The 12750-nt window shown below is 59.5% G+C and overlaps 1 protein-coding gene across 1 annotated transcript; it reads left to right on the top strand.

Moving 5' to 3' along the window:
- Nucleotides 1–4313: 4313 nt before the first annotated feature.
- Nucleotides 4314–9464, top strand: LOC143363899 (uncharacterized). The gene has a single exon (XM_076804429.1). The coding sequence runs from the start codon at nucleotides 4314–4316 to the stop codon at nucleotides 9462–9464; it is 5151 nt and encodes a 1716-aa protein (XP_076660544.1).
- Nucleotides 9465–12750: the final 3286 nt, after the last annotated feature.

Below are 12750 nucleotides of genomic sequence, written 5' to 3'. Positions count from 1 at the left end.
GTTTCCGGACCAGGGCAACTTCGGCGGACGGAGAGCCCGTGCCCCTGCACGGCTGGCGTTACGCCGGTCGCGGGTGGTTTGCTCTCCGAGGGTGTAGGGTGGAGGCGGGGACGTCGGGTTAATGGGAAAGAATGGTACTTACCCTGGTTCCGGTCCTCGATCGCTCGGCGTTCGGGTTGGCTCTCCAGGTGGTCCAGTACGCAGCGGCGTAGATCGGGGTTCGCGGGTCGCGAGTAATTCGGCACACTCGCGGTTCGTTCTCCGCGGATTCAATTACACTTTCGAGAATCGGCGGGCGGTTTCTCGGCGTCGGGACAGCGCGAGTCCGGGCGTATTCGTGCGGTCGGTATCGGCGGCTGGAAAATACGGCTCGGGAAAACACGTCTTATCACGATGACGGCGGAAAACCGAAGAGACCGCTTTCCGGTTTGTCTCGCTCGTCTTGCTTGGCGAGGGGGTGCGGTGCGGTACGGTTCGCGGCCGACTTTTCCGGTGTCGTCACGCATCCGGCGCGCCGGTGTCGCATCATGGCGGGTTCCGGTTCCCGCCAAGATCGGTTCGGTGGTGCGGGGTTCGCGGGGGCGCTCGCGGGTACCGGCGGATCTCGGTATCCGTCGGTCGTGTTCGGGGGTTCGGATTCGGGGCGCGTACAGCTAGGAACAGGCCTGGCGCAGCCAGGTCTGTTACAACCCTAATCGACAAACAGCCATACCCGATTTTCTATCCGGTGTGTCGTTAATTTTTTCTCTGAACGGTCCGATTTTAAACTCTGTGCTTTCTATTACAGTCGATCCCTTGTGGTATCTACCTATCCGACCTAGCAATCGCCTAAAAAAGTATTCGCAACGATATGTTGGGATACCTTCAAGAGGGAAGTGGGGGTTTTTCTATTATTAACCCCCACTTTTTACTGCTTTAATGTATAGCCCTTTGATTCCCTGTTCCGCGGCCTGTAGAGAATTTTTCCGAAAAACGTGCCCTTTTCGTTGTAAAAACGGTTTTTTCGCAAATTAGTGGGGGTAGGTGGTTCGTGACGTCATTACGGGATTTTTAGATACCCCCCCCACACCTCCTACACGAAAACCGGCACTAAAGGGGGCCACGTACTCAGAATTATTTTTTTAATTGGATTATTATTCGGACACCCTATATACGTTAAACCTCAAAGTTGTCCGATTGAGGCGTACGCGGGCTCGTTTTATCCGTCTCGGTTCCGATTTTATTTTTTAACCTCTCGCGCCTGAATTGGTTCCAAAAATCACCCTCCCTTCCGTGATTTCTCTGGAACGGGTGGGCAAATCGCGAAATTTTTTACAGGGGGGAGAAAATTTCTCCACTTCCCCCGTATCTTATAGCTCGTCCTCGGAAATACCCGGATATCGAATTTGGAAATGAAAATATGTTTTTATGCTTTTCAGCCTAATCAAGAATTGTCCTAAGCGAATTTCTACCCGGTGAGAGCTAATATTTTAATTTACCCCCACGGGAATACAGTATCCTTGTCCTACCTTTGTGGTTTGGACCGACCCCTTGCGATTAGGTATCCTTTTTTCCGTCTTCGTCTTTTGGCAAAGTTCCTTCACTATTGTTTTTTCTCACTTTGTCTCTCACGGTCCGCGTTGAAAAAGTTTATGGTGCGTCTTTACCGTGATCGCGTGAGTTTATTTATTTTACGCGCACTTATTTCGATTTTTCCTTAGATTTTCGCCCGGTGTATGATAGTTAAAATCGATCTAGTTATTAATCAAATATTATTACAGTCACTTAGCTGAATTTTGATTTTAACCGAAAGAATTCCACCACTAATGTCCCGTGCGAAAAAACTCCACGATATGTGCCCTTAAAAAAGGGGGCTTTTTAGCCGGCACTACGCGTTACTGCGAATAATTAATATCGCGTGTAGCTTGTAGCTTAACTGGGCAATTCGAGTTTTGTAAAAAATAAAACGTTAGTATTCTATTTTCTAATTCCGAAATTGCTCGATTTGCGTCCGTACTCCGTGATAGTTCGAGTCGTTCTCAACCCAAACCCTAACCCTAACCCTAACCCTTTTTTTTCGTGGGAAAATGCTTAACGCATACCCCGACTCCCTGGGGGGAGTCGGGGTTATGTGGGACTGCCCTTGGGGGAAATCCCCAAGGGGTACCCACTAAAAACCCACGCCCACCTAAGCTAAAGGGGAGGTGCCTGGATCACGCGAGTACTCAACAGGACACCTCCCAGCTATCATCATACCCGCCCGGTGTCCCCATCCCTGGAGCCTTCGGATTGGGCTTCCCGAGCCCGAGCTCAGTCCACCCACAGCTCCCGGAGTCCTCGTGCCCCGCTCGGAGCCGGTATCCCGAAGGAACCAGCCCCGGCCGAGGCAAGAAGACGCCGACACCGGAAGGAAGGGCCGTCGGAGGCGCGATCCGGCACGCCCCGACCCTTCCTTTCCCCAAACCCCCCACGGATCCCCCTCCCCAATCGGGGAGGACGGACCGACACCCCCCCCCACACCGGGAAACTAACCCGGGGGGTGTCGGCCGATCACGGGGGGAGCTATGCTCCCCCCGGGGGCCCGGGTCAGCTCACGCCCTGGGCCCCCAAGTTCGCCGCCCCCAATGGTGGGGGCATAACAGGGCGCGGGGAAACTCCCCGCGCCAACCCAACTCCGCCCCCCTACCACCGGGGGCACACGTTGACGCGGGGGAGACCCCCGCGCCCTCCCAGCCGTCGCCGCCCCCCTCCTGGGGGGCACACGTCGGCGCAGGGGTCGCCCCCGCGCCCAAATACTCCTCGCGGAGCCCGGGTCCCGTTCCCGGGCCCGCTCGGCGGCCTCCTTCTGGGTCATTACTACCTCACAGAAGGAGGCCACCGCATTCCACGACCCCACGCTGCCGACCATGTGGTCGACCACGGTCGACAGCGCGAGGTCCCACCCGCCCACTGCGGCTCTCAGGACACGGCGCGGCCCGGCCCAAGCAGGGCACTCCTCCAGAGAGTGCCGCGCCGTGTCGACATCTTCGCCGCAGTGGTGGCACTGCGCAGTCGGCTCCCGCCCCATTCTATGCAGGTACTCTCCGAAGCAACCGTGGCCGGAGAGCACCTGCGTGAGGCGGAAGGTCAACCTTCCCCGCCTCCTGCACCATATATAAAATATAGGCAGGAGGGCCCGGACAATCGGACGTGTGGAGGGCGTTAGCAGCGCCCTCCACTCCGATAAACTTTCCGTCCGGGCCTGGCGATTCTGGCCCTCGAGCTCCAACTCCTCCTCGCGCGTGAGTTCCACCCCCGGCGGGCGGCGGAAGGAGCGGGCGATGTGGTATAGCTTCTCCCGCTCCGCCGCCACCACAGTGAAGGGTGGAATCACGGCGAGGAGTCCCGCCGCCTCGGTGGAGATGGTGCGGTACCCCCGTATGACCCGCAAGGCCAGCCGCCGCCGCACTCTTTCAAAGAGCTTGCGGCTGGGCGTGCTGGCCTCGAGCGAGCGGTGCCATACGGGGGCCCTGTTCGGGAATAACATGAAACCCACTTCGTGCGAGGCATTATAGTTTATATTATATTTTATTGTTAAATCGACTATGTACATAACTGTAATAAACGTTCGACAAAGGCTGATCGACAACGCGTGCGCGCGGCCTGCCTCGACGCACCTCTCCTCAACCCCCCCGTGCGCCACGGGTGGATCGAGCAGCTCACGGCGTGCGAGGGGAGCGGGCGGGTGTGTCGCGTGCGCCGCGCGACGGTTGATCGATCTCAGTTCGATCACGACCACACACGTTGAGCATCGAGTTTTCTTTCTTGCGATCCACCGTTTGTCCGTCGATTTCGTCCTTTTCGTTTTCCCAGTTATTCTTATTACGACTCAGACAGTAGTTGCCTCAGCTACGAGGCAATCTCGATTTGTCGTTAACATTGGTCCTTCGAGCCGGATATTTAGTTTTGCGGGAGTTTTCTGCGCATCGATCGCGATCCAGTCCGGCACGCAGCACGCGACTTCGGCTTTCGCGCTTCTCTGACCCGCGACTCCGATTTCGGATCTCAGTGGTGTTTCTCCCCATCTGAAACATTCACATCGTTGTAGTGCGTGCATAAACACAGTGCTTTTTGATTTAATAACTCGATCCGTACGAGAAAATCGAGGCGTTGAACCAGTTCGACTTTTGAACGTGGTAACGGCTTTTTTTTCGGCGACCCGTTCCTCGCAGCGGTCGTCCGCTTGACAAACAAACATTCCGCGCTCCGCTTGTTGTTCGCGCGTTTGAACTTGGAAGTGTCAACCTACCGCAACGGTCGTCGTGCTCATCGCGGGTTGCTGATTTCCGAACAAGATGACTTCTACGGTTGACGACCTCGTCGCAGCACAGAAGGACCTCGGAGGTCGAATTTCTCGGTTCCTGATTAACTTGAAAAAGAGCGGAGCAGATAACCTGACGCTACCCGTACTCCGAAAACGGCGAGAACTGCTGGAGTCGTACTGGCGCCAATTCAATCAACGCCACGTCGAGCTGACCCGGCTGGCATCCGCCGATCTACCGTACCTGATCGACGACTTCTTCGCTGCGGTCGAGGACGCCTTCGTGATAAACGGAGCTGCAGTCGAGGAGCTGATAGCGATGCAGACTCCCCACAAGGCAGAGACCACGATGATCACGCCGTCTTCCGATCCGGAACCCGTCCTGCCGCCGATGAAGCTACCGACGTTCTCCGGAGATCTGTACGAGTGGGAGAGCTTCAAGGATCAATTCTGCTCCTTGGTGCATCACTCAACCCGCATCGCGAACGTCAGGAAGATGCAGTATTTAAAATCTTGCCTCATCGGAGATGCGGCGAACATGCTGGACCTCACGCCCATCACCGATGCCAACTACGAAGGAGCCTGGTCCGCGCTGGAGCGCCGGTTCGGAAATCAGCGGATCCTCTCGGCGGCACATATGCGACGCCTGATAACCCGTCCGGCCCTACCCAAGATGCAGCCGAACGAGATCAAGCGCTTGGTGGACGACTTCAGACAGACGCAGCGGGCCTTCCAGGCCCTGAAGAAACCCGTCAAGGAGTGGGACGAGTGGTTCGTTTTCCTGGCGTCGGAGAAATTGGATCAACCCACGAGACTGGCTTGGGAAGTCTCCCTGAAGGATCCGACCGCCACTCCTACCTTTGATGAGCTGGAGTCGTTCCTGGAGAACAGGGTCCACGCACTCGGCTCGGCACGGATCCCGGAACAAGCTGGGACGTCGAAGGGTGGAGGCGCCGTCGTGCGAAACACTCCCGTGGTCTCCCGCAACACGCTGGCGGTCAAGGTTGAACCTAAGGGAACGACGAAGGGTGGTCGTCAGTGCCCACTCTGTGCCGGGAATCATGCGCTCAATGCGTGCAAGCAGTACAAGGCGTTACCTGCAGCGAAACGGCGTCAGTTCGTGATCGATAAGGGTCTCTGCCTCTCGTGCCTAGCGAGCAGCCACCAGCTTCCGCAGTGCTCCTCGTCGTTTCGATGCTGGGTTTGCGACAAGCAGCACAACACCACCCTCCATGACGCCTTCCTGAAGGACGCGAGGGCCGAATCTACCACGTCTTCTTCGGCTGTCAACTACGCCGTGGGCTGCAACAAGGCCACCCTCCTCGCCACCGCTAGAGTCACTCTGGAGGCACCCAATGGTCGATCTCTGACGGTCCGAGCCTTACTGGACTCAGGCTCCGAGGCATCCTTCCTCTCCGAGTGGGCCGCCCAGTCGTTAAGGTTGAGGAGACGGACCGTACGGGTAGAGCTGACCGGATACCAGGGGACCAGCGTGGGAACTGCACGGACGGAGGTAAAGGTATCGCTCCGATCACCGGTGGATGATGAGTTTCAGGTCACCTTAGAAGCACTCGTCACCAAGAGCCTCGTCTCTCCTACCCCGTCGCAACCGGTGTCCTTGGGAGACTGGCCGCACGTGAAGGGCTTGCCGCTGGCCGATCCGCACTTCTCGGACCCTGCGCAGGTGGACGTGCTCCTGGGTGCCGACGTCTGCGGGATGTTGCTACTGGAGAAGCGGGTGGGCCCTCCTGGTACCCCGGCAGCTATCCGAACTCCTTTCGGATGGACACTGCTGGGACCCATCGAGGTGTCGGGGCCGCCACGGTCCACCAGGATCCATTGCGTAAGGCGACAAGAACCCTTACCCGACCTCCAGCGGTTTTGGGAATTGGAGGAGCTCTCACACGAAACTCCCATGTCACCAGACGAACTAAGCTGTGAGGAGCTGTTCCGGAGCACCACACGTCGCGACCCGTCGGGGCGGTATGTAGTTCGTCTACCGTTTAAGGGGGGAAGACATCCACAGGTGGGCTCGTCGAGATCGGCGGCAATCCGCATGCTGCTCAAGGCCGAACGAACCTGGTCGAGAGATCATAGTTTGCGTGATCAGTACGTCGACTTCATGGAGGAGTACCATCGACTCGGACACATGAGCCCGGTGAGCAGACCCCTGAAGCATCAGGAACCAGGCCATTACCTACCCCACCACGCGGTCTGGAAGGAGTGTGGCACTCTCCAGAAAATTCGGGTCGTCTTCAACGCGTCCTTCCCTTCAGCCAAGGACTCCTCACTCAACGATGCGCTACTGCCGGGACCAAAGCTTCAGTCAGAGCTTTGGGCCGTCGTGACTCGATGGCGTCTCTTCAGGGTGGCGTTTTCGGCGGACATCGTCAAGATGTTTCGCCAGATATTAATACACCCGGACGATCAGGACTGGCTGCGAGTTCTGTGGAGAAAGCACCCGACTGAGCAGTTAATTGATTTCAGGATGACCACCGTCACCTACGGTACAGCGTCTGCTCCCTACCTGGCGCACCGGGTCCTGCAACAGCTAGCCGTCGACGAGGGGACCCGCTATCCATTAGGAGCGGAGGCACTCCGACGTCATGCTTACGTCGACGACATCCTGTCGGGCGCCGACGACTTAGGTGCGGCCTTGGAAACTGCCCAGCAACTGACGAGCCTACTCGAGTCCGGGGGGTTCCCTCTGGACAAGTGGGCAAGCAACGTTCCCGAACTCCGCTCGTCGACGCCGCAGACCAAGGTGATCCAGGAGAGCGAAGTGCACGGAGCCTTGGGCCTGCTTTGGGACACCAAGCGCGACACTCTGGCGGTGCGGGGCCCGAGATTCGACGACGGACCGTCGGAATCAACGTGGACAAAGCGATCGATCCTATCCGAGATCGCACGACTCTTCGACCCACTAGGGTGGCTGGCACCTGTAATAGTAAGGGCCAAAATCTTATTACAGGATCTGTGGTTGGCAGGGGTCACGTGGGACCAACCCTTGGACGAGGGACTTACCTGCCGTTGGCGGAGCTTCCGAGGAGACCTCAGTGCACTGAGTGAAGTCCACGTTCCAAGGTGGATACATCATTCATCGGGAAGCGAGGTCGAGCTGCATGGCTTCTGCGACGCCTCGGAACGCGCATACGCAGCTGCCGTATACCTGGTGGTCCGCCGAGATCAGCATCACACGAACCTCCTGGTGGCGAAGTCCAGGGTAGCTCCGGTCAAGACCCTGAGCATCCCTCGGCTGGAACTCTGCGGAGCGGTCCTCCTGGCACAGCTGCTGGCGTCGATGAGGAGGGAGCTGAGCCTGGATTCCTGCCCGATCAGCGCCTGGACCGACTCGACGGTAGCGCTGGCGTGGCTTCGCTCCCATCCGTCAAAATGGAAGCCCTTCGTCGCCCATCGAGTGTCCGAAATCCAGAATCTCCTTCCCGGAGTGACGTGGCGACACGTGGGAACGACTGATAACCCCGCCGACCTGGCTACCAGAGGCATCCCAGCGGACGAGTTACGAGACTCGAAACTCTGGTGGAAGGGCCCGGCCTGGCTGACGGATCCACACGCAGGCTGGCCGGCCACCTCGACTGCCGATCTGCCTCGAGACCTTCCGGAGCAGAGGACCGTGTCTGTCGCACTGGTGCAAGAGGAGCCTGAAAAGGAGCAGTTCGTTACCAGGTTCTCCTCCCTGACGAGACTGATGCGGGTCACTGCTTACCTTCGTCGGTTTACAGATAACTGCCGGAAAGTCCGTGGCAGACGAGGACCGCTGACGTCTTCCGAGCTGCAGGAGGCTCTCCACACGGTCATACGCACGTGCCAGCGAAGTGACTTCCCACAGGAACTGCACGCACTCAGTCGAGGTAACGCAGTGCCATCCGGATCTCCACTCAAATCTCTGACACCCTTTTTAGGTGAGGACGGAATCCTAAGGGTCGGAGGTCGTCTTCAGAACACCATGCTGTCGGAGTCCCAACGACACCCAGCAATAGTCAACCGTACTTCTCACTTGGCGCTGCTGGTGATACGTGATGCACATAGGCAGACTCTCCACGGAGGACTCAACGCCACGCTGACCTGGATCCTAAGGGCCTTCTGGATACCACGTGGACGATCTCGGGTGAAGCAGGTCCTGCGTAACTGTGTCACGTGCACACGGTTCCGAGCCTCTACCGGACATCAGCGGATGGGCAATCTTCCAGCATCGAGGGTGCTTCCAGCCAAACCGTTCCTGCGGACCGGTGTGGACTACGCGGGACCCCTGCACATGCGCACCAGTAAGGGGAGAGGCCACAAAAGTCAGAAAGGGTACGTGGCGGTGTTTGTGTGCATGGTGACCAAAGCCGTGCACTTAGATGCAGTTACAGACCTGTCAGCGGCGGCCTTCATCGCAGCGTTTCAACGGTTTACGGCACGACGTGGACGTTGCAGTCACCTGTATAGCGACAATGGCACCACCTTCCGAGGAGCCGATGCGGAGCTGCAGCGCATGTTCAGGGCAGCGTCGGCCTTCTACGCTCACGTCGCCGAGGCACTCGCTACGGACGGAACCCAGTGGGAATTTATCCCACCGTATTCACCGCACATGGGGGGCCTTTGGGAAGCAGCGGTGAAGTCAATGAAAGCTCATCTCCGACGGGTGATAGGTGACACTACGCTTACCTACGAGGAGATGACGACACTGCTGTGCCGCGTAGAAGCCTGCCTGAACTCCCGCCCCCTAAGCCCCCTCTCCGACGATCCAACCGATCTGGCTCCGCTCACGCCGGGACACTTCCTGGTGGGCGAGCCTCTTCGCGCACCTCCCGAACCACCCACCGAATATTCCACACTGTCACTCGGATCACGGTGGCGACTTATTCACGCTATGCACCATAATTTTTGGCACAGGTGGATGCAGGAGCACTTGCACCAAATGCAGCAGCGCACCAAATGGCAAGATCGGCGGGAGGATCTTCGCCCGGGTACACTGGTACTTGTCAAAGAGGATTCCACGCCGCCGACCCGCTGGCCGCTCGCACGTGTCGAATCCACGCAGCCCGGCAAGGATGGACTCGTACGGGTCGTCACGTTACGTTCCGGATCCCGCACGTTCTCCAGAACGATCGCGAAGCTCGTCGAGCTTCCTATCCGTGAGGAAGCAGGGCCGCGAGACGGGACGACTGGCGAACACTAACCACGAGCCGACAATGTCCGACGTATCTGCGGAGACAGCACGTGGCGGACGGACAACAGCTGTGTTCTACGCAGTACTACGCCGCATTCCAGAATGGACAACCGTTCCCCCTCCCAGCGTCCCGCCATACGCCACGCGGACCCGACCGCGTGTATCAAGCGAGTCCCATTTCGACGCACCCGTGGTGACGTCAAGGCGGGCGGTATGTTCGGGAATAACATGAAACCCACTTCGTGCGAGGCATTATAGTTTATATTATATTTTATTGTTAAATCGACTATGTACATAACTGTAATAAACGTTCGACAAAGGCTGATCGACAACGCGTGCGCGCGGCCTGCCTCGACGCACCTCTCCTCAACCCCCCCGTGCGCCACGGGTGGATCGAGCAGCTCGCGGCGTGCGAGGGGAGCGGGCGGGTGTGTCGCGTGCGCCGCGCGACGGTTGATCGATCTCAGTTCGATCACGACCACACACGTTGAGCATCGAGTTTTCTTTCTTGCGATCCACCGTTTGTCCGTCGATTTCGTCCTTTTCGTTTTCCCAGTTATTCTTATTACGACTCAGACAGTAGTTGCCTCAGCTACGAGGCAATCTCGATTTGTCGTTAACAGGCCCCATACAGGGCTATAGACCGCACCACCTCCACATAGAGGCGGCGTACTTTCACATCCGGCCACCCGACATTCAGCAGCAGCCGCGCCAATGCGGCTGCCGTCTTCTCTAGTCGGGGGCGAGGAGCTCGAAGTGTCCATCGAATCGCCAGCGGCCGTCTATGATCAGGCCCAGGTACCTCATCCTGGGCCCGATCGCGACGGAGGTTTCAGCGACGCGAATCCGGAGATCTTGACCGCGGGGTAGCCGCCACACCCGAGGCGAATACAACCAAATCGCCTCGGTTTTTGTGGCGGCAACGGTCATCCCCATTTTCCGGATTCGCCCGACCACGCAGTCCAGGGCGGCCTCTCCGAGGTGCCTGGTCCTCCTCCAATCCTCCCCCTCGGCATAAACCAGATGCTATGCAGATGACACCCGTATCCGGGGGGAGGACGACCCGCAGCACCGCGTCGTACGCCAAGTTCCACAGGAGCGGTCCGAGGACCGACCCCTGTGGAACGCCGCGGTGCGTCTCCCTCGTGTAAACGGTGTTATACCGGCCGGTGTAAACCACCTTCCTGTCGCGGAGGTAATCGCCGACCACCTCCCGGAGATAAGGGGGCACCTGGAAATGGTTCAGCGCCCCCACTATCTCCGACCAGGGCAGGGTGTTGAATGCATTGGAAATGTCCAATGACACTGCTATCAACACCCTGCCCCGAGCGACAGCCTGCTCCCGGAGGAGGCGCAGGCGCTCCAATGCGTCTACAGTGGAGCGCCCCCTCCGGAACCCAAACTGGCTGTCGCTCAGGTCGGGACCACCCCGCGACAGATGCTCAACGAGGCGGGCAGCAATAATTCTCTCGAATAGCTTGCCCGCCTCGTCGAGTAAACACACCGGCCGGTATGCAGAGGGAGACTCTGCGGGTTTTCCCTCCTTTTGGAGGAGAACCAGGCACGCTTCTTTCCATAAAGTGGGGAAGACTCCCCGGCGCAGGCTCGCGTCCATGACGCTCCTGAACGCCGGGGCGAGGACCTCCATAGCTAAGGCCATTATACCACCGGGAACCCCATCGGGGCCATGGGCCTTCTTGCCCCTGGCCCGGAGCTCCCGGACGGCCTGGTACAGCTCCCACTCAGTGACCCGGAACTCGTCCGACCATCCCATGGTCGGATGCGGGGCGCGGGGAGCTGTACTCCCTGTACAGCTCGGCGACCCTCGGCTCCGCGTCGCCGCCCAGAAAATGGCGGCGACGGGGGCGGGCATACTGGCGGCGGGCTCGGCCGGCCGAACTGCGGAGTTCGGCCAGCTCCCCCGACCACCAGTAAACAGACTTTCTCGGGGGCTGAGCTCGGACCCGGGGCATCGCCACGTCGCAGATCATCTGTAACGTGCCCCGGATCCAAGTCGCCCCCTCATTTACCCCGCGCTCCCTGGCCGAAGGCCAGGCGGAGCCGATAATCACGACCCTCAGGAGGTCCCCGTCCAGTCGTTTCAGCGCCCGTCTGGGCGCTGACGGGGTGCCACGTCGGAGGGGCGTGTCCAATGGCGAGTCCGAGACCACAGCCACGTCCATCAGGACGTAGCTGAGGTCCGACAGGGTCTCTCCATCCCAGACCCGCCAATTGGACACACGGCGTGAGGCGGCGGCCGTCGCGAACGACACGTCCACAATCGACCAACCGTTCCACCTCACGCACGTAGGCACGGAGCCCCGGTTTAACAACCGAAGCTCCATCCCCTCCGCCCAGTCTTCCAGGACTCCGCCTCGGGCGTTGGTCCCGGGGTTACCCCAGGTGGAGGACCTCGCATTGAGGTCCCCCAGGACCAACACTGGACCGGCTATATACGGGGCTATCATAAGCCCCAGCCGGTCCAGGAACATCCCTAATTCGGCGGAGGCATAACTGGGTGAGCTGTAGCACCCCACGACCAGAAATCTTCCCCACTTTACCATAACCATCCCCCTGCCCCGTTCGACCACGGAGCAGGGGGGCACAGTCGCCGAGTGGCGACGCCACCATATCGCCACGGAGCCGTCATCGTCCGCGGACCAGTGTGGGTGGTCCGGGACTCTGTACGGCTGCGTGGCGACGGCCAGGCTAACCCCCCACTCCTCCAGGCACTGGACCATCAGGTCCTGCGCCCGGCGGCAGTGGTTGAGGTTGGCCTGGAGTACCGGGAGAGGGGACCTGCGCGGAATGTGGGCCATTAGTTGGCCTTCACGCTGGTCCCCTCCTTAGCCGCCGGTGCGGGTGGCGGGGGGTCGTTACCCCCCGTCCCGCTTGGGGCCACCTCGACCTCCATACTCTCCCCCTTGGAGGTTGGGGGACCGGCCGTGTTCGCCACCGGAGTATCCGGGGGCGCAACTGGGGTGGGCGGCACACCGCCCACACCCCTCTTTCCTTTCTTGGCCTTTGGAGGCGGCGAGCACGCCTTGCTCCCCTCCTTGTGGCCCGCCGGTCTCCCCAAGGCCGCGCACACAACGCAGTGGGGTGTTGCCTTGCACTCCACCGCCCGGTGGGTGGCGTCACCGCAGCGGTAGCAGTGACCGCTGCGGTCGACCTCCGCAGTGCACCGCTGCCGAACATGCCCCAGGGCAAGGCAGCGGAAGCACTGCAGCGGCCGAGCCGCCAGCACAACCACCTGGGCGGTGGACCACCCCACTCGTATCTTACCGGCCTTCTC

Source organism: Halictus rubicundus, unplaced genomic scaffold (assembly GCF_050948215.1).
Source record: "Halictus rubicundus isolate RS-2024b unplaced genomic scaffold, iyHalRubi1_principal scaffold0165, whole genome shotgun sequence".
In the NCBI taxonomy this organism is placed as follows: Eukaryota; Metazoa; Arthropoda; class Insecta; order Hymenoptera; family Halictidae; genus Halictus; species Halictus rubicundus.
Note: the sequence above shows the minus strand (reverse complement) of the source record. Positions and strands in the feature narration are given on the sequence as shown.

Bases quoted from the DNA above. Each gene is read 5' to 3' on its own strand.
- LOC143363899 (XM_076804429.1), top strand. From the start codon at position 4,314: ATGACTTCTACGGTTGACGACCTCGTCGCAGCACAGAAGGACCTCGGA.